This window comes from Pteropus vampyrus, unplaced genomic scaffold (genome assembly GCF_000151845.1).
Source record: "Pteropus vampyrus isolate Shadow unplaced genomic scaffold, Pvam_2.0 Scaffold50, whole genome shotgun sequence".
NCBI lineage: Eukaryota > Metazoa > Chordata > Mammalia > Chiroptera > Pteropodidae > Pteropus > Pteropus vampyrus.
Window position 1 is genome coordinate 2013136 of NW_011888831.1, and position 20504 is coordinate 2033639.

Sequence of the window (20504 nt, forward strand, 5' to 3'; positions counted from 1 at the left end):
AAATATTCAACAGGATGAAGACCAAGGACCTACAACCAAGAATAATTTATCCAGCAAAGCTATCATTTGAAATCAAAGGACAAATAAAGAGCTTCCCAGACAAAAATAAGCTAAAGGAATTTATCACCACCAAGCCAATATTACAAGCAATGTTGGAGGGACTTCTTTAAGAAAAAAACATGTATCAAAAACAGGAATAAAGAATGGTAACAACTACATCCCTATCAATAAGTACCTTAAATGGAAAAGAATTAAGTGCTCCAACCAAAAGATAGAATGGCTGAAAAGATTAAAAAACAAGACTTCTACATATGAAAAGGAAGGGGATGGAAAAAGATATTGCTTTGATGGACCTAGAAGGTATTTAAATCAGAGAAAAATAAACACCATATATTTCACTTATATATAGAAACTAAAGAATAAAAAGAACAAACTAATCAAAAACAGAATCACAAATATAGTGGACAGTTTGGTTACGGACAGAGGGGAGGGGGTTAAGAGGGCTGAGAGAATGGGGTGAAAGATTAAAGTACAAATTAGTAGTTGATGGATGGTCATGGGGATGGGGAGTAAGGCATAGGGAATGCAGTTAGCATTAATATGGTGGCTAGGTGGAGGGTCAGGGGAGGGAGGGAGCAATTGGGGGGATCATTTTACGAACTATACAGATGTCTAACCAATGTAGTATATACTTGAAACTAATTAAAATAAAAAAAAAGAAATGAATCTTAAAAAAAAAGAAACATTCTCATTAAATCTAGGGAGGGAATGATGTCTACCATTATAGCTATTATTTAATATTATTCTTAATTAAAACCTATTCCCTGAAGCAGAAAGGGAAAAAAGAAAAGGTACAAAAACTGCGAAAAGAGAGGCAAAGCTTTACTTAGTTGTACGTGATCTCATCTATCTGGAAAAACACAAAACATATCATTATTTTGTCCATCAGTAACAAATTTTAAAATATTGTCAATTAATTGTAAGATATCATCAATTTAAGAATGTATCCCAATTTCAGAAATGTTCAAATGTATACCTTGTCATAACAAAGACTTCAGGAAGGTACCAGATATAAGAGCAATGTACATAACCAAAAGCTCTCCTGTAAGTAGCAATGACCAATTTCAAAATGTAATAAAAAAAGATCCCATTTGCAATAGCAATAAAAACTATAAAATTAAAAACTGGAAATAAACCTAATAAGGAATTTAAGAATATATATGTAGTCTTATGTCAGGAATTCTTATATATAGAAAATTATAAAATTCAACTGAAGGAAAGGAAAAAGAACATGAATAAACTGATGGGATGACTTCCTACTGTAAAGATGTCATGTCTCCCCTAATTAATCTATGAACTCAATCAAAATCTGGAGAGCATTTTTTATGGAACTTGACAAGCTCATTTTAGATTCCTATGAAGATAAGCAATCTCCATCAGCAAAATTTTGAAAAAAGAGAACAAAAGGAGAAGAATTGCCTCATGAAGCACTAAAATATGCAAGAAAGGATGATTTTTTCCACAAAATTAAAATTTTCTGCACCAGAAAAGACATCATAAACAAATTTCAAAAGTTAAGGGACTAAGAGAATATTTAACAATATATGTAAACCAAAAAAAAAAAAAAAAAGATTAAGATCCAGAATGTATAAAGAACTTCCATACATCCATAAGCAAAAGACATAAAGCCCAGCAGAGAGATGGCAAAGGATATGGACAAATCACAGGGGAGGAAATAAACATGGCTAAGGAACACATGAGAGAAACAATGATCTTTCTCATTAGTAATCAGGGAAATGCAACATAGGACAGTGATACCATTTTCCACTGAGATCTGGAAAATTTTTAAAATTTCCTTATACTAAATGCTTGGCAAGGATATGGGGAAATATATACTGATGGTCACCGAAAGTCAAAACATAACTGTATGCCCATTTTTAAGGGCAAGCTGGCAGTATCTGTTTAAATGACATACCATATAAACTAGCAATTCCACTTGGAATGACAAGAAGTTATTACCTATGTAAAAAAAAATACATATATATCAAATATGTATATATGCATATATCTAACATTAAAATGAAAATAAACTTTAAAAAAGGGTTGGGGCATTAACTTCCAGCTCTGTAGAATTTATTTTGGGTAGACCAAAAGCTATGATGTAGGAAAAGGAAATTTTACTTTTTCTATTCTCCTCTATGAAAGAATACTCCAGGCCCCAGTCTAAGGAAGCATCTTGGTTTGCTATTCACTAATCCTAGTTCAAGTACACCTATTGTGGACTCAGTTTTAAATCCTCACTTTCCCCTCAGTGTAGCAACTGTTACAGTCCAGACAATTCCAAAGAATAAAATACCTTGCAATAAACACTTTAAGAAACATACCAGCAAGAAGCTTCTTTGCCACCCAAGGATGTTTTGTTTCCTGTGGAAATATTTCCTTTGCTACAAGGGATCTCTTCTCACTCTTGGGCAATGCACTTCGCCATCTCTCCAAGGCCCTTTGACTACCAATGGGAAATCTGCTCCGAATTTCAGTGAAACATTTCTTCGCCTTTTTTGATGACAGTTTCTTTTCCAGAAGGAATTCCAAAGCCTGCCATGAAACAGTCAAATTGTTCTCTTACTTGATCTCTTAGTGATTAAAAAGACTGACTTTTAATCACAAAACTGAAAAATGAGGACTCCAGAGAAATGTGTTATTAAATGGCTATCTCTAATGGTTAATGAAATGTTGTTTAATTTTAAAACTTTATTATTTAGGGCATCTAATTAATAAAAGGAATTCTGCATGTTCTTTTACATGTTTAGAAAACCAAGAGCAAAAAGATAAAGAATATGACTACTTTTAAAGGTATTCAAATCCTAAATTTAAGAATCACCCTTTTTGAAACCATATAGTTAATGAAATATAATCCTATATTATAGAATAGGATGTAATCCTATATGCTTTAAAAGCATTTTAATTCTCAGTGAAAACCATATAAATTCAAATAAAACTTTAAGTGGGCAAACAGACTATTTTTAATCTATTTTCATAAACTAAAGGAAAATGTAAAATACAAACATATTTTCTGGATAATGGAACTGTAAAGGTAGAAGAGGCCTTAAGACCACCAAGGGCTAATTAATGGTAGAAATGGTATGTCAATTAGCTCATAATTCTCCCCACTATAGCACCTTTCCTCTATAGCTAACAGCTTACCATACCACACTAACATAAAGGTCTTTTTATTTGTGGATAAAAATGTGTAGTGTAGTGGAAATAACAGTGGCATAGGAGTCAGAAGATTGAAATTTAATTTCCACCTCTCAAGAAAAATAATTGTGTTATCTTCTGACCTTTGCTTTTTAAAATTTTGTCTGTAAAACAGTAGTTATAAAACCTACTGCAAATCACAGCATTGCAGTAATGATGAAATGACAAAATTATGCAGTAGCAGTCTGAACTTCAGAGAACAATAAAGGTTTAACGGGGCATATTGTTCCTGTCCTTGTCACCAATAAACTAAGAACACTCTTGACTAGTACATATCAGTTGTGATTTCCAGAAGTCTCTAGCCATATCACGAGACTTGAGGTTCTGCTTCCATACACCTTTAAGAGTCCCTTCTTTTCAAAAAGAAGTACAAATTAGTAATTGATAGATGGTCACGGGGATGGGAAGCATGCATAGGGAATGCAGATAGCATTAATGTAATGGCTAGGCGGAGAGCCAGAGGCAAAAAAAAAAAAAAAAGCAATTGGGGGATTGTTTTATAAACTATATAAATGTCTAACCAATGTACTGTATACTTAAAACTAATAACTTTTTTAAAAAAAAATCTATCTAGATTATACACTGATATTCTAATCAAAGCACTAATCTAAGACTGCTTTACTTTTTCCTTTTCTATGCTAATAAATTCTTTATTAAATGGCACAGTCAAGGAACGGAAAAGTCTTTTTAATTAATGGACCTGGTTAAGAGTTGTTATACATTCTGGACTCGAGCCATCAATTCTCCAAGAAGTGAAATACAATATTATACACTACTCTGTAAAACAATAAAATAAAAATGAAGTGCTGCTTCTGCCCTCAGCAAAGCTTTAATTTACTAGGTGTAGAAGCTTTGCATTGTATTCTCCATAAATCCCAATGAAACTTGGAGATGATAAACATTACTTCCCTGCTTAGAAACAATGCACTTTTAACAAAAATTAGAGTCAATTTCATACCTCAATTTGTTGCAGGATATCTATAACCACATCAGGGACAGAAGAATCAGCATTCAGCTTGGCAGAACAGAGTGAAAGCTGGCGGATAAGACTGCCCAGTTCCCTACACTGAACAGGAACTGGGTGCTCCCCTCGGTCAGTAAACTGAGTGACAAACATCTGTAAGGCCCGAATGGCTCCTCGATGGGCAGCTGCCAGCCTGGACATTGCCCATGACTGGCAATAAATGAAATGTGATAAGTTATTTCAATATTCAGAACTTCTTGATATTAACCCAACCCTTAAGAATATTTAGTCTATTTTCTTTCTATATTGAACTACATTTTGAAAACTGTTTCACAGTAGAGGGAATTATAAAGTTTAAAAGTTTTCTAATGACAAAGTCTTTTCTTTCGTATTCTCAGTTTCTCACACCAGCAACAACAAAAATCTATTTTTAGAACCTGTTCCTTGGAAAAGAGACCCCAAATTCAGAATATTTAAAGTGCTCACGCCCTCGCTAACAGGTTTCTACAAGCACTGTAGATAACAGTGCAGAGAACACACACGCAATACTAAGAAAACAATGTTAATCTAATTTATAAATAAGTATTAATTATATTTAAATTGCATCATACCTTTTTAGTGTGTTTAATTTTATGTGGACTTAATTTATCCAACTCTTCCTGGATTTCTTTAACCTGTTTTGTAAAAAAGGGAAAAATGAAAAACTTCATACCTTTCCACTGATCTTTTTTGTAGGAAAGGATGCATCCTGTCTTGTCTAATATAACCATTATTAATTCACGTCACTTGAAAATGAAATAAGGCTCTTCATTCATGCCCCCCCAAAATAATTATTGGTTTCCAATTCAAGATGGTGAGTAGAGCATAATGTTCACTTCCATCCCTTGGTCCCCAATGTAATAGGAATTTAACATGAAGGAGCGAAGGTGGAGGTGACTCCAGAAAGGTTGGAAGGCCAGATCATGAAGTCTTCAGTGCCATGCTAAAGGATTTAGCTTTCATCCTCTATGTTCCAGGGAGCCACTGAAATCTTTTAAGCAGTGGTCTGACAGGGTGAGATTCATGTTTTAGAACAATCTCTATGTAATCTCTTAGCAATGCAGAGTAAGGACCAAAATAGAATCCAAAAGAATACAGAACAAAATCTAACTCAGGCGTTTTATTTTAAATGAAAAGGTCCAGTTGTTAGTTCAAGCAATAAGGCCAACATGTGCCTTAAGTGACCAGAAATGAGTTTAAGACTTATTAATGAGTAAGGCATTAAAGTTAAACATTTTTAAAAATCTACCCGTAATGTCAACAACATAAATCCCTTTTTATCAGCCACTAAATGTGTCCTGAAAGACACTTAGTGGTCTTCATTCTTTACTATTTAATAATCAAATTATTTCCTATTCCTAAGCTTCTAGTACATTACAAACATGAGACACATAGAAACTAACAAGGTCCTTTTCTTCTAAGACAAAAGCTCATAACTGAGGACCAAGGGTTTTAGAGTAACTGATTCCCTGGACTTCACTACAAAAATATGTGCCATATAAGCATTTTTTTCTGGGGAGAGGACCCAAAGCTTTTAGTAGATTCTCAAGAGTCTACGACACCAAAAAGTCAAAAACACTATTTAAGAAGTTTGGCCATATATACATAATACACAAATGTACATAAAGGCAGATAACAAAAAGAAAAAGAATTATTTGTCCACATGTTCAGAAAAGTTTGCCTCACAAAAGCATTAGAATTCATGAAGGATACATTGGTACTATATTTCTGAGATAAATGGAAAACAAATTCTCTATGAAGGTAATGCACAAGGCTGAATGTTCCATTCCTCCCTGCTTTTCGTACCTGCTGCTGGAGGACATAGAGCATTCGAGCACAACGAACAGCTTGCTCTTGCCTCCTGACATGGATTCGCCGTTCTTCATCTGGATCCAAGACTTCTTCCATTCTGTCTGAAAATATTTTTTACCCAAAAGTGAATTATAAGCCAAATATAAAAACTTATAAAAATTTCAATTACTCAAACGAGTAACAAAGATCTCTATTTTAAATAAGAAAAAAAAATGCGGCTGTCCTAACAACAAATGTCATTTTTTATTAGCCTAGAAATCAGGAAGAAGTAGACCTGTGTAATGACTCAGAGACAGAAGGGTCAGGAAGGTATTAACTAGGTCAAGCTCCCCTCCATGCAGGAATTCCCTGAACCAGAGCCCACTGGACAGCCTAGTCCACTGTGAGGCATCTCTTACTATTTTAAAATTCTTTATATTGAGCCCAAAACTGTAATGCTTTCTATTTTTACAAAAACCCTTTACTGTCCTATTTTTATGTTTAGCAAGATTTCTTTTACACTTTCTTATCTTGAATTCAAAAAACAAATCCTTTCTTCAACACATTAAGATTATATGAATGTCCAAGCCCTCATAGATTTGTCGGGAAGCACAACCTCGTATACACTAAAGCTCCACATTTTCAAAAGATTAGTTCAAAGAAACTGTTTCTGGAAGATTGCCTGAGGGATATGCAACTTGTCCATTCCTTCTAGTCAGTGGTTTTCAAATGTGGTCTAAATAAAACTCCTATATAAGTTCTTACATAAAACAAATTCTTGTATAAAAAATTCTTATGTACTACTCCAATGTACTTATATAACAAATTCTTATGTAAAACTCTAATATACAAATTAGATATCTTTAATATTTACTCATTAAAAAGTCAACTAATATTTTTGTTTTAAAAAAAATCAAAAATTTGAAATCAGGAGTCGTGGACACATACGCTGTCACAGAGGTGTCTACAAGCTACGTTGTGTCTATCTCTTGTTGGGGCTGCACCGCATGAAGAAACCTGGGATTCATAAACTTATATGAATATTAGTGGTAACAGGCTCAGGTGGGGTTTTAACTCCTCACCTTCCAGATGATTCTGATGCAACCAGTCTGCAAAGCAGCATTTGGGAAGCACCATTGGGTATTTCAGGGTTACTAAAAAAGTGGGCTGCAGATAGGTGCCATCGCAAACTATTACCAGTCCACGACAAGCTAAGTGCAGAAATCAAAAATATGCATTTACAGGTTTTTATAACAATATGCCATTTTCGTGACATTTTTATTATAGTTTAGAAAGTACTGATTTGTGAAAGACATTTTTAACTTAAAACAAAACAAAACAAAACAAAACACCCAACCCCACGGAATTTGAGCAGCTCTGCTCTAAAGGTCCCCCTGTAGCAAGCCACATCATCAGAGCAGTGAGAGTCATGGCTTTCTTCCCCCAGGGAGCATGGCTTCTACCAATGTATGCCATACACCAGCACAGAGGAATGTTTTAAGAAAGGAGCCATAATGCTCTTGTTATCTTGATGTAGGAATGTTTTCAAATTGTTCATATTACACAACATACTCTTTATGAAAACCCACTGACTTCAATACATGAAACAATTGTCTTCTTTACACAATTGCTTTTTTCTAAACAACTTTGAAAATTCTGCAACTCATTACATTTTCCTCTTTAGCTGGCTGCTAGGAAGCTCAGAAACAAATTTGTAATTCATTCCTAATAAATCCTATTTTTCTTTTCCTCTTTTCCTGTGCCATAATATCCTTGTTTACTTACATGTGTGTGTTCTATCTTGTTCAACCACAGATATTTTTGTAAGGGACCTTAAGTTCCTCATATAACATGCATATATGTATAAACGTATATCTAAATTACAGACTATGTATTACTCTAGCAAGGTGGTTCCTTGTGATGCTCAACTCCCTACTCCCTGCAATCCAAGCTAGGCTTGATTCCCCTACTTGTTAGCTTTGGTAACCCTAAATTTTCCACATGGAATCAAGTCTCTACTCCCCAAGGAAACACAAGGGCATAGGGAACTTTGAAGAATTGTAGAAAACAGTATATGGTGATTATATACCTTCCTTTCTACCCTGTTGTCAAATATTTTACACATATATCTACCACTTCCCTTGTCACTGCTGTGTGTTTATCTAAACATTGCCTAAGTCAGAAGTGGATTCATCCACAATATACATATACTATGCTCTTTTTGAACAAATTAAAAGTAACATTGTCAGAAGGATTTCTGGATAAAGAAGCAAAACACTACAAGACAATTTGTACTCTGGTGCTAGAAGACCTAAGATTCAGACAGCAGGTTCCCCGTTCCTAGGCTGGGCCCTCAGTTAGTCGATTACCAAGTGCGGCTTATAAGAAAGGATTTGTATCATGTGCCTCTGCTGGAAAGAGGGGGTAGAGCAGGGCAGACTCTTCAGAAAAAAAGACATTGGTCAAACTCAAAGTCCACTTGTCTGGTCACTCTAGTGACAGAAGAAGGGAGTGAAATTTGATGGGGTGGGGGTCCCAAAGGAATGTATTTGAACTATCTCACTCTCGGAGCATCTCTTCAAAGCGAAGAATCCAAATTTTTCTCACCTTTTTTAGTTACCTCTTCGATTTTATGGATACAACTGCTCAACTCTTTTTGGAGTCGCTGAACTTCTAGCAGGCTTTTGTGTTCACAAAGGCTTTTGTGGTCATCTATCCTGGCATGTGGCGGAAGTCCTGGATCATGGGTCATTGGTGAAGCTGGCATGGTCAGATCTGACTGTCTCGGATGAGATGTGTACACGTATACTTTGGCACCTGAGCTGGAAATTTCTACTTTGGATGGCTGGTGGCCGCCATGACAAACTTCTTGACTCTCCAATTCCTTTCTCTCCACCCTATGGTCAGATATTTTATGGTTAGTGTGTCCACATTTCTGAGAGATCTGGGGCTGACTTCTGAGATGATGTTCTTTTATGCATTCTTCAAATTGTCTTCGTTTCACATCTCTTTTGGCTAGGTGGACAGCATAGCTAAGTCTCTCTTCTGATATGACAGAAAATGAAACAGAACTGCTTAGGTCAGGACCATCTCTAAAATCCAAATCTTTACAATGGTATGACTCATTGTACGAGTGCTTCAGTTTTTCAATTCTAATTGCATGTGGGCAAGAATATCGGATTGCCAAGTTGCTTGAATGTGTAGGAACATTCTTATTAAACTGCAGCTGGTTCTTTAAAAAAATAAATAAAAGTAAGCACTCATTAGAAAAATAACATATTGCATGGTTGGTATACATCTACAATCAAGTTTCTAATATTTCACCCACATGACTATTACTGCTAAACAGTACATTTCTTTTGTACCAGCAGAATCAGCCACTCTCACATGCCCCCAAATTCATCCAATACTCCTGGTTCTATCCTCCAATCACCCAGACTCACAGTATCATCCTTCTGTTTACTAATAGCATCCTGGGATCCTCCTCTAAACATCAACCCAAAAAGGTTCAAGCAGTAAGTTCCCCAACTCCCCAATTATGAACTTCTGTCCTGTTCCATCAAGTGACCAATACAATCATTATGAGCATTCCTAAAAATTGCTCCAGACATGCCACACAGGACCTAGGCCATTTGACAATACCTCTTCAGGTCTTCCTAACATTTTTCATCAGGTGGTTGGAATACATCTTTTATTCCACACCTAAATTCATCGTGCTCTAAACTAGGGGTCCCCAACTCCCAGGCCACGGACTGGTACTGGTCCGTGTCTTGTTAGGACTGGGCCATGCAGCAGGAGGTGAGCGGCACGTGAGCAAGAGAAGCCTCAACTGTATTTGAAGCCGCTCCCCAGCGCTAGCATCACCGCCTCAGCTCTACCTCAGATCATCAGGCATTAGATTCTCATAGGAACACCGGTCCCTGGTGCCAAAAAGGCTGGGGAACCACTGCTTTAAATAATCTTTCTTATGTAGGCTTAAGTTTTTGTCAGTTTTAATCATAACAGATATGAGTTTTACTCTGTTTTTCACTTAATAAACATAGGCATGTTTCCATATTCCCACAGTTTTCATTATTTTTCATGGTTACATTTCCAAAATCCAATTAATGCCCTTTTCATGCTTAACCTAACTATAAGTTTCTATTAAACATTTAGATTAAGTTTTTCCACTGACAAAAATATTATTTCAATTAATACCTCCATGCATTTAGTTTTTTTCTCTTTTCAAGCTATTTCCTTAGGATACATTATCTATTCTGGGATTACTAGGTCAAAGGAAAAACAATTTTATAGCTTTGAACCTGTCAATGATGAACTCAATGAAGCTTGTGCTGTGATGTCTTTATCTTGGGGACAGTCTCCCCAACTCTCATAATAAAGTATGTTTATGTAATTGTGTGTGAAGAGCCAATTTAAAATAAACCCATTGTGATAAAACTTCAGGAAAGTATTTTGGGAAAAAAAAGTAGTTAAAACTTCACTAGAGGTTATGAGAGAAAAAAAATTACCATTTGAAGAAGGCTCAGACTGATGAACAGTACTTGAAACATATAGTTTTAAACATAGAAATTCTTCCCCTCCCCCAAAATAAAAACAACCTAAAATACCTGGGGGATTTGATGTAAGCACCGCCCCCCTGCCAAAATTGGGTGAATTCCCCTTTAACCTGGGTGTAGGGAAGGGCTTTTTTAAACTATGGCTCAAAATCCATATGTAATAAAAGTAAAGAGTGATAAATTTTACTATATTAAAATAATTTTAAAAACAACTTCTACCTGTTTTTTATGGTTAAACAACAACAACCACCACCACCACCACCACCATAAACCAAGTCAAAGAACAACTGAAAAACTGGAAGAAAAATATTTGTAAATACAAAGGCTCCTTAAATATAAGGAAATCTTAAAAACTGAGGTGAAAAAAGATCAAAACTCAATAGAAAATGGGAAAAACACATGAACAGATAATTTACCAAAAAATATATAAGCATGGCCCTAAAACATAAAATGTTGGTCAATATCATAAAACACAAATTTAAAAAAACACTGAAATAGCAACAGATTAGCAAAAGTTGAAAGGTATGACAATTACACATTCTTTGTAAGGCTATGGGAAAACAGACACTCTCATAAGAGTACTGGTGGGAATGTAAATTGGTACAATCCTTAGGGAAGGGGAACTTGTCAAAGTCTAACAAAATTACATATGTATTTATTTTTTTACCTAGCAGTCGCACTTCTGGGAATGTTTCCTGAAGATATACCCACATCAATGCTTATGCACAGTATAACTCACTGCTGTATTGTTTGCAATTGCAAAGTACTGAAATCAACCTAAATGCCCAAGTAGGAGAATGACTGAATAAACTATGCTATATATCTGCACAAAGGAGTACTATGAAGATGGAAAAAAGAATGAGGACAATCTCTATGAACTAATGTAGAGGGATTCCTCAGACATATTGTGCAGTGAAAAGAGCAAAGTGCAAAAAGAGTTATTTGTAATATATTACCCTTCAGAAGCGGGGAAAAATATTTCATGAGAAACATACATACATCTGATCATCTGTGCAAAAAAAAAAAAAAAAAAACCACACAGGAAAGAAAAATCAGAGACTATTAAGATTAGGTATCTACAGGGTGTAGGTAGGAATTGTGTGGAAAGATAGAGGGAATAGGAGAGGGGATAACACATCTCTGAATATACTTTTTTGTACAGGTATATTCAGAACCATGTTAAGGTTTCACATATACTAGAGAGATAGGAAGAGAGAAAAGAAGAGAAGAAGAGAAAGAAGGAGGGAGGGAACAACTAAATAAGGATGAAGGAAAGCCCTAAAAATGAATACTAACAGAAACTAACGAACCAAACTGAATTTCAAATGAATAACATAACCATACTAAAAAGTGAGGGTTAAAAAAATTAACCCAATTAACTTCTGAACATAGCATTTGGACTATATGACCTCAGGCTAAAGATAAAAAGTACTCTAAACAAATATCAAATTCTAATTTGTAGGCTTCTCTTTTTGCAGAGGCATAGATTAAAATCCTGAAACATTTTTGTACATTCTAGGATTGAGCAAATAAGGAAAAGTATTATGGATAACTGGAGCAAGGTTTCACACTGTTAAATAAAGAAGTTACAAATATGAAAAGTGTTGGATTGGAATTGGAGATACCTGTGTGAACTCACAGGTTTTAATACATATAGACAAACAGGTAGCTAGGCAGACAGATGCATAGAAAGGGACTAGAAAGGGAAGAATGGAGAAAGGGAAAGGAGAAGGGAAAGGAGAGGGAGAGATACAGATGTGAGTGTGGATATGTATGTACGGGCACACAAGTATATACATCTATTTCCCACTTATGTCCCCTGAAAAGGCATAAAAACAATCAACACTCAAGAATCAATGAGCATTTCTAGTACCCATATACTGATTTCTAAATTCCATTTTCCACTAAAGGGAAGAAGGCTCCTTGCATAAATGACTAATTCTAGGACTAGAACAGGAAAAAAAGAATGCTAATCCTGGAATATTTTTTTCTACCAAAAAGCAGTCAAAGATTGATGAAAACATGCAAAAGGGAGACAGGAGTCAGTTTGAAGTGGTTCTCATAGGCCAAGTCAGAGACCATATGAACATAAAAATAGATATTTGAACATAAAAATGAGGGTAAAGGATTATAAACTATTGCATTAAGACTCCAAGTCTGCTCTGATATAAATAAATAAGTCACCATTTGCCAACCATCATAATAAAAAATTCATTCAGGCAAATCATCAATGAATGCTAAAACAAGTAGATGAAAGTTTGGGGAGTAAAAAGATATTCACATAGTCTCAAAGACAGGTATTTTCAATTACAAAAGGTAAAAGAGTAACTTCACCATGGAAAACTTGGCAGACATCACCTTAATCAAATGATTAAGGTTAACACTGACAGTAATGGGACTAAATCAACAACATGCATTTCCTGACATGATGCACTGAGAAGAACTCAGCATCACTTCAGTGATTTTCCTGCCATAAGTGCATAACCCCAACTTAATCTGGAGAAAACATCAGAAAAACCCAAATTGAGAGAAAATCCTCAAATAACTGCCTATATTTTTCAAAAAAGTCGAGTCACAAAATACAAAGACAAACTGAGAAATTGTTCAGATTAAAGGAAACTAAAGAAACATGATCTTGGATTTTCTTTTGTTATAAAGGACATTATTGGGGTAACTAATAAAATTTCAGTGAAGTCAATAAATTACATGATAACATTATTTTAATGTTAATTTTCTGCTTTTGGTCACTGTACTATGGTTATATTGAGAAGTCCGTGTTTTTAGTAAATATATACACAAGTACTTAGGAGTAAAAAGCCATCATGTCTGCAACTTACTCTTAACTGGTTTTTAAATAAGTGTATGTGTGAAGAAAGATATAAAAAGGGAAGGAGGAAGAATGGGCGTGGGGACGGAAAATGTAATAAGTGTTAACATTTGCGGAATCTGGGAGAAGAGTATCCAGAAATTCTGTGTACTATTCTTGCAACTCTCTGTCAGTCTGAAATTATGTCAAATTTTTAAAAAAGATTTCTTCGTAAACCACACTCGCCAGAATGGCTATAATTTAAAAAATAACACCAAATGTTGGCAAAGATGTGGAGGAACTGGAGGAGGTCTCATTTATCATTGTTTGGAATGTAAAATGGTAAAACCACTTTGGGAAAAGGTCTGTTGGCTTGTTTAAAAAAATAAACATACACCTACCCTAAGACCCAGAGATTTTACTCCCAGGTATTTATCCAATAGAATAAAAACATGTTTACAAAAAGATTTATACAAGAATGTTCAGAGAACCTTCATTTATAATAAACCAAACCAGAAACAGCTCAGGTGTCCATCAACTGCAGAATGGATAAACAATCTATGGTACACTCCTGCTATGAACTACTACTCAGTAATAAAAAGGAACAAACTACTGAGACACACAACACATGGATGAATGTTAAAAACATTATACTCAGGGAAAGAAGGCTTCCACAAAAGAATACACGGTATATAATTCCATTTATATGATGTTCTAGAATAGGCAAAACCAATCTGTGGTGGAAAAAAATCAGAATAGTGGTTGCCTCTGGATAGTAGGGTAAAGACTAACTAGGAAGGGGCAGAAGAAACTTTCTGGGGTAATGGAAATTATCTGTATCTTGAAAGAGGTATGGGTTATATGTGTTTACTCTTGTCAAAATTCAGCAAATGTGACAAGTTGTATATATTTCAAAGTATTCATTTCAGATGTAAAATTTATATCCAAAAAATGGTAAACAAAGAATGAATTCTAGTATGTAATATACATGCTGAAGCAGTTAGGTTAATTGTGTCTGCAATCTACTTTAACGTATGTCAAAAAATAATATGGGTTGATGAATGGATTCTAGAGGAATGGACTGAAGAATATTCAATAAAACATATATAGTGAAATAGTAATGGGATCTAGCTATTCATTGTGAGATTCAACTTTGCTGTGTTTGAAGATCTTCATAATACAATGTTGGGGGTAAAGACATTTTGGGGGACAACTGGGTGAAGTTCAATAGGCTGGTTATTAGATAATACCAGAAAATATTTCATCCATTTCTTGGATGTGATAATGGCATTGCAATTAAGTAGAAGAGTTTATTTTTAGGATTAGTATTCTCAAATATTTGGAAGTGAAGTGTCCAAATATCTGCAACTTACTTGGAAATGGTTCTGCAAGCATTTTAGAGAGATGTGTAGATAGAAAAAGAGGACAAATTGTTGCAATTATGGAATCAGAGGTAGGTTTAAAAGGAGTTCATTGTTCTTTTCTTTCGACTCTTACAGTTTCAAAGTTTCATAATAAAAATATGAACAAATAACAAAACTACCTGGGTTTGAAGTCTCATGGGGTCACTTCTCCCATGTAGTTGGACAGTAGATGCTAGATGAACACAGGTTGAAGCTGGTCTGCCTGGTCCCATCATGTCAGACAGTGTAGAACAACAGTGAAAGAGTAGTCATCGGTCAACAGTTCTTCCCTAAAACCACTGCCTAAAATGAAAGATAGTTATTTTCAGACCGAGTCTTCAAACAAAGAGAAATAAGTAAAACTCAATGCCATGCTCACATAACAATATTCTACAAGTAGTCCACAGTAACCTCATACTAAAGGACAGTTACGGTAGTCTCTTCCATTTACAAAAGCAACTATGCTTTTGAAATTTCCCAGAGAATAGACTGTTATTGTTTAATAGCAATCTCTTGAGCCCTTTTAATTCCAAATTTCAAATCTCAAGGGTCTCCAGTAGGACATTATTCCCCAAACAGAACTGTTATGGTAGACGAGCACCTCCGGCAGGACAGTTTTATGGACAGTCTATGTTAACAAATCCTAACCACTAGTCAAAAGCAAGTACGCTTTACTAGGTAGCTCCAAAAGACATAACTGAATGACTCTAAGTAAACCTGCAGGATCAGAATATCTAGATTTATGCCAGGATCTGCCATCAACTAGCTGAATGACCTCTCTAAATCTTCAATTTCTCCCATCTTCCCCCCACCATATATACACACAGTGAGATAAAAGATATGAAAGCATTTTGTAAGCCATTATGGCTATATCCTTACCATTGCCTCTCCCTATTCTGAATGCCTCCTTATGAACCCTTTATTATCCCTGCACACATCACGTGCTTATGACATAATTGTCTCAGGTTATTTACCTATTTCACAGGTTTATGTCCCATCTTCCCAGCTAGACAAGTAGACAAGGTTCCTTGAGGGTAAGGGCCTTGTCTTGCTCTTCTCTGATATTTCCCACAACACAGTGCTTTGAGCATAGCAGAAGATTAACTCAACATTTGTTGAATTAAGCTGATTCTCCATAAACTGACTAGTGTTAAATGTACTGGGGAATTTGTTCTCTTAAAGAATCCCACAGTAAATAAATTGGGAAACTCGGGTTTTAAAAATTCCTAATTTGAGCTGTTGAATAAACCCAACCTTTGTAGACTGGATTTGCTTAAAGATAGAGACATCTGAAGGAATACAAAGGCAGCTGTCTAAGACTCATTTGTAAGGCTATAGAGAAATGATCAAAAATGAAGACGGGAGGAGGCACATGAGCGAGGCAATCCCAACTGAGGTGGTATCACCACAGTTCAGGGGCTGGAGCTGCAGAATGAAGGAGTCTGCGGAATCAGGGCAAGGGCATCTGCAACTTTTATGTGCTCAACACTTTCCCCTTGGATGTCAAAGGCCTAATAATCTGTTCACCAAGAAAAAACTGGTGATCTCCACAGTTCCAGGATGCCTCGAATTGAAGCTAAATACACACACAAAACACACACACACACAAAACACACATAATGTCCAGGGACACCCACCCCCAAACTGTTCCCCTGTACAAAGTCCTGGGACACCTCTCTTTGCAACCTGTCCCTTTCCAATTGCTCCATGAAATCTTCCAATTTGTTACTCCACAGACCATAGAACATCTCCACAAAGTATCTCACTCCCTCATCCTGAGATAACCCTATAGCCTATACCTTCAACCACAACCCAGGATAAATCCACTCCCCCCACCCCAAACTGTTCCCTCCCAGAGTCCCAGGATCCCCCAACTTGTTCCCTACACATACTACTAGAACGCCCCCCCCAACCCATCCTCCCCGACACAATTTTCTCCCAAATCGTTACCCCTCACTCTGATTCCAGACACTCTTCCAGTCTGTCTCCTCACACTCTGCTGTGAGTGATCTCTGAAATGACCAATGCCTGTTTCCTCCCTTGAAACTGGTGATGTTTCCACAGCTTCATTCACCCTCCCAGTCATTCCTGTCCCTGACACTCCTGGCACATTCTCATAGTCTGTTTCTTCCCCCACAGAACTTGGGCAGCTCCATAACCTGGTCCTATACCCAGAGGTATAAGACACCCCTGCGGCCTGGCTCCTTCCTGCCAGCCCCAGGACACTTCTACTTCCTGTCTCCTCCCCTGAAGCCCCAGGTCCCTCTGTGGATCGTCTCCTCACCACTGTGAGGCTTGAAACAGCAGCATTCATTTCTTCTCCTGTAGACCCAGTCACCCACACCTCAGCAGGCATACGCCCTGCCATGGGAACTCCTACAGCTGCAAGCACCCCCAAAGACAGAGGTACCCTCACAGCCTCAGGGACTATTCCATTGGGTCTCCTTCTCCACAGGCCTGAGACACCTTCAGAGCCAGTCTCCCTGTCCACAGGTCCTGGAGCCCTGGCAGCAGCAGGCACCTCAATCATTGGTCTCCTTCCCCATACACCTGAGACATCCCCAGAGCTAGTATCACCCACCATTGGCCCAGGGACCCCATCAGCTGTGGGCACTCCCACAGCCATGGAAACTTTAGCAGCCACAGGCATCTCAGCAGTCTGTCTTCTTCCCAATGAGTCCAAGAGACCCCCAGAGAGTGTCTCCTCTCCCACAGGCCCAGGAACCCCCGTAGCTGTGCACAACCCCACACCCACGGATACCCCTGCAGTCTCCTTCTCTCTTGACAAGCCTGAGATACCTCCAGGGCGCATCTTTCCATCCATGGGCCCAGGCATCCTGGCAGTGGTGGGCATTACCCTCCCTGTGGGGCCCTTGGAATCTGCAGATCCTTGCACTGTCTCTCTCTCTCCCCACAAGCCTGAGACACCTCTAGAACCAGTCTCCTTCTGCACAAGCCTAGGTACCCTAGGAGCCACAGGCACTCCACAAACTGTGGACACCCCTGCAGTCACAGGTACTCCTGAAGTCTGTCTCTTTCCTGACAAGTGTGAGAAACTCCCAGAGGCAGTCTCCACCCCCAGAGGACCAGGCACCCTAGGAGCTACGGGCATCTCAGCAGCCACAGGAACTCTGGTACTCTGTCTCCTTCCCCAAGATCTTGGGACACCCCCAGGGCCGGTCTCCTCCCCAAACCCAGGTACCTCAGGAGCCACAGAAACCTTGTCAGTCACAGAAACACCAATAGCCTGTCTCTTTCCCCATGATCCTGGGAAAGCCTCAGAACCAGCATCCTCTCTCATAGATGACAACTCCTCTGGAGCCACGGGTATCCCTGCAGCCATGGGTATTCTGGCAGTACAAACTCTTTCCCACAGGTTCAAGACATCGCTAGAGCTGCTTTCTGGACACACAGGGCCAGACAACCACACAGCGGCAGGCACCCTCCCAGACCTGGGCACACCCACAGTAGTGGGTACCCCTTCTAGGGCACACCTGTGCTTGGGCATGCCAGATGCCTCAGACATCCCAACCGTCTCAGGCAAGCCCATAGCCTGTCTCCTCCTGCACAGACATGAAACATCCCCATAGCCAGTCTCTTGATCCACAGATCCATGTATCCCTAAAACTGTAGGCACCAGAGCCTCTTGTTCTCCCACAGCCTGCCTCCTTTCCCACAGCCTGAGGACATTGCCACAACATGTCTCCTCCCCAACGACCCGTGGCACTGCATCAGCCAAAGGCACCCCCAGAGCCTGCTGCCTGTCCCAAAGGCCTGGGATACCAACATACCTTGTCTGTTCACCCACAGCTCCCAGTACCACCCCAGCCTGGGACACCCCAACAGGATGTTCTGTTCCCCACAGACTAGGGACACTCCCACAGCCTGTCTCCTTCCCCAAAGCCCTAGGTACTCCCATAGCCTGTTCTACATCCCACAGGCCTGAAGCAACCCCAGGACCTGCCTCCTGCTCATTAGGACCAGATACCTCTGCAGTCTGTGCAGCTTCCCATGACCCTCGGTCACATCCAGAGCCTGTCTCTACCCACACAGCCTGTCCCCTTTCCCTGAATCCTGGGTCACCACCACATCTAGTTTCCTCTTCAACAGAACAAGGCACCCCTACAAGATGTCCAGTCCCCCACAGGCCAGGGATACCTCTAGGGCCTATTTCCTCCAAAGCCTGTCTCCTCCGACAAACGCCTGAAGCACCCACAGAGGTAGTTTCCTCCTCCACAGCTCTGGGTACCCTTACAGTATCAGGTATCCCTGCAGCCTGTCCCCTCCCCCATAAGCCTGGGGTATCCCCACAGACTGCCTCTTGTGCAAGAGCCCCAGGCACTTGCACTGACTGCCCTCTCTCCCACAGACCTGGAACACCCCCACACCCTATCGCTCCCTCCACAGCTCTGGGTACCTCCACAGCTTCAGGCCACCTCATGGCCCCAGGAATCCCCATAGTCGGTCCTTTCTCCCAAGGGCCTGGGGCAACGCCATAGCCTATCTCCTCCACAGCCTCAGGCACCCCCACAGCTTGTCCTCTCCCCAGCACGTGTGGGGCAATCCCAGAACTTGTCTCCATAGGCCCAGGCACACCCACATAAGGTAACCTCGCAGCCTGTCCCTGCCCACATGAGCTTGAGGGCCTCTCACAACCTGCCCCTAGGCTACCAGCTGTAGAAATTCCTGAGACCTGGGGGACTGGCCGAGCCTGTCCTTTCACCCACGGTCCTGTGAGACCACCACGGCTGGTCTCTACCCATGAAGCTCGACCAGGTACGCCTCTTTCGACTGGCCCTTCTCCTGCAGGAACAGGATGGAGCTCGACTCTGCTTCCTTCCCCGTATCCTGAAGCTGCCCTCATAGCCTGCACCTTCAACCACAGCTCCAGAATGCTCTCGTGCCCCATAGATCCCGGACGACCTTTTCTCTCACCGCCTCTGGGACTCCTGTAAACTGTCTCCTCCACTTCCCCAGTGCCAGTCACCCACACAGACCCGGCAGGCCCCACCACCTGGGGTTCTCCCACAGCCCCGTTCACCCACACAGCCCCCGGGTCTCTTGCAGCCTCAATCGAGCCTGCAGTACCAGGTGTCCCTGAAACCTTGTTCGCCTCAGCGGCCTTGGATGTCTCCGCTGCTTGTCTTCTACCCCATGGCTGCGGACAGTCCTGCAGCTTTTCTGCACTCACACAGCGCGTCTCCCACACCGAGGACCTCGCCCGGCGCCTTGCTCCACGGCCTCGGGATGTCCCTGCACTCCATCTCTTCCCCCATGGCCGCCGAACTCCGCGCCGGGACCTGCTGGGCCCTACACAGCGACCCGGCCTCTCTGCCGCTCGCCCGCCCATGCGCAGCCTGGGCAAGGCCTCATGGCCAGCCGCCCTGCTCATAGCTCGAGGACAATTCTCGTATTCCCCGACGCAGCCCCTAGGACACTCTGTGTTAGCACCACACTCCCAAGCCTGCTCCACACACGCACTCACACTCTCAGCTCCAACCTCAAAGCCTTACTCCCTCCTAATCTCCTACCCCGTCCCCCAATATCCCCTCCCGCCCCAAACCAAGGCAGAACAATAGATAATTGGGGGCGATAAGAGGCAGAATCTGCCCTGGATCAAGATCTCCTCTCCCCCAGGTCCATGTCTCCTAACGCGGCTTCCCAGAATCCCCCCAGCTCCGGCCCGA

At 39.9% G+C, this 20504-nt stretch overlaps 1 protein-coding gene across 11 annotated transcripts in view; it reads right to left on the reverse strand.

The window, feature by feature from the left end:
* Positions 1–20504, reverse strand: part of KIAA0753 (KIAA0753 ortholog) — a 68520-nt gene that overhangs the window by 39040 nt on the left and 8976 nt on the right. For 3 of the 11 annotated variants that reach the window (XM_023530429.1, XM_023530428.1, XM_011359762.2), the window contains exons 2-7: positions 14958–15120; positions 8660–9284; positions 6068–6174; positions 4834–4896; positions 4217–4432; positions 2385–2595 (exon numbers count right to left, since the gene is read on the reverse strand). In XM_023530429.1, the coding sequence (XP_023386197.1) occupies positions 2385–2595; positions 4217–4432; positions 4834–4896; positions 6068–6174; positions 8660–9284; positions 14958–15053 (1318 nt within the window). In that variant the 5' untranslated portion in view covers positions 15054–15120. Of the gene's footprint in view, positions 1–2384; positions 2596–4216; positions 4435–4833; positions 4897–6067; positions 6175–8659; positions 9285–14957; positions 15121–15791 lie in introns of those variants that run through there. The other 8 variants (XM_011359764.2, XM_011359763.2, XM_023530430.1 and 5 more) reach the window with 7 other exon arrangements.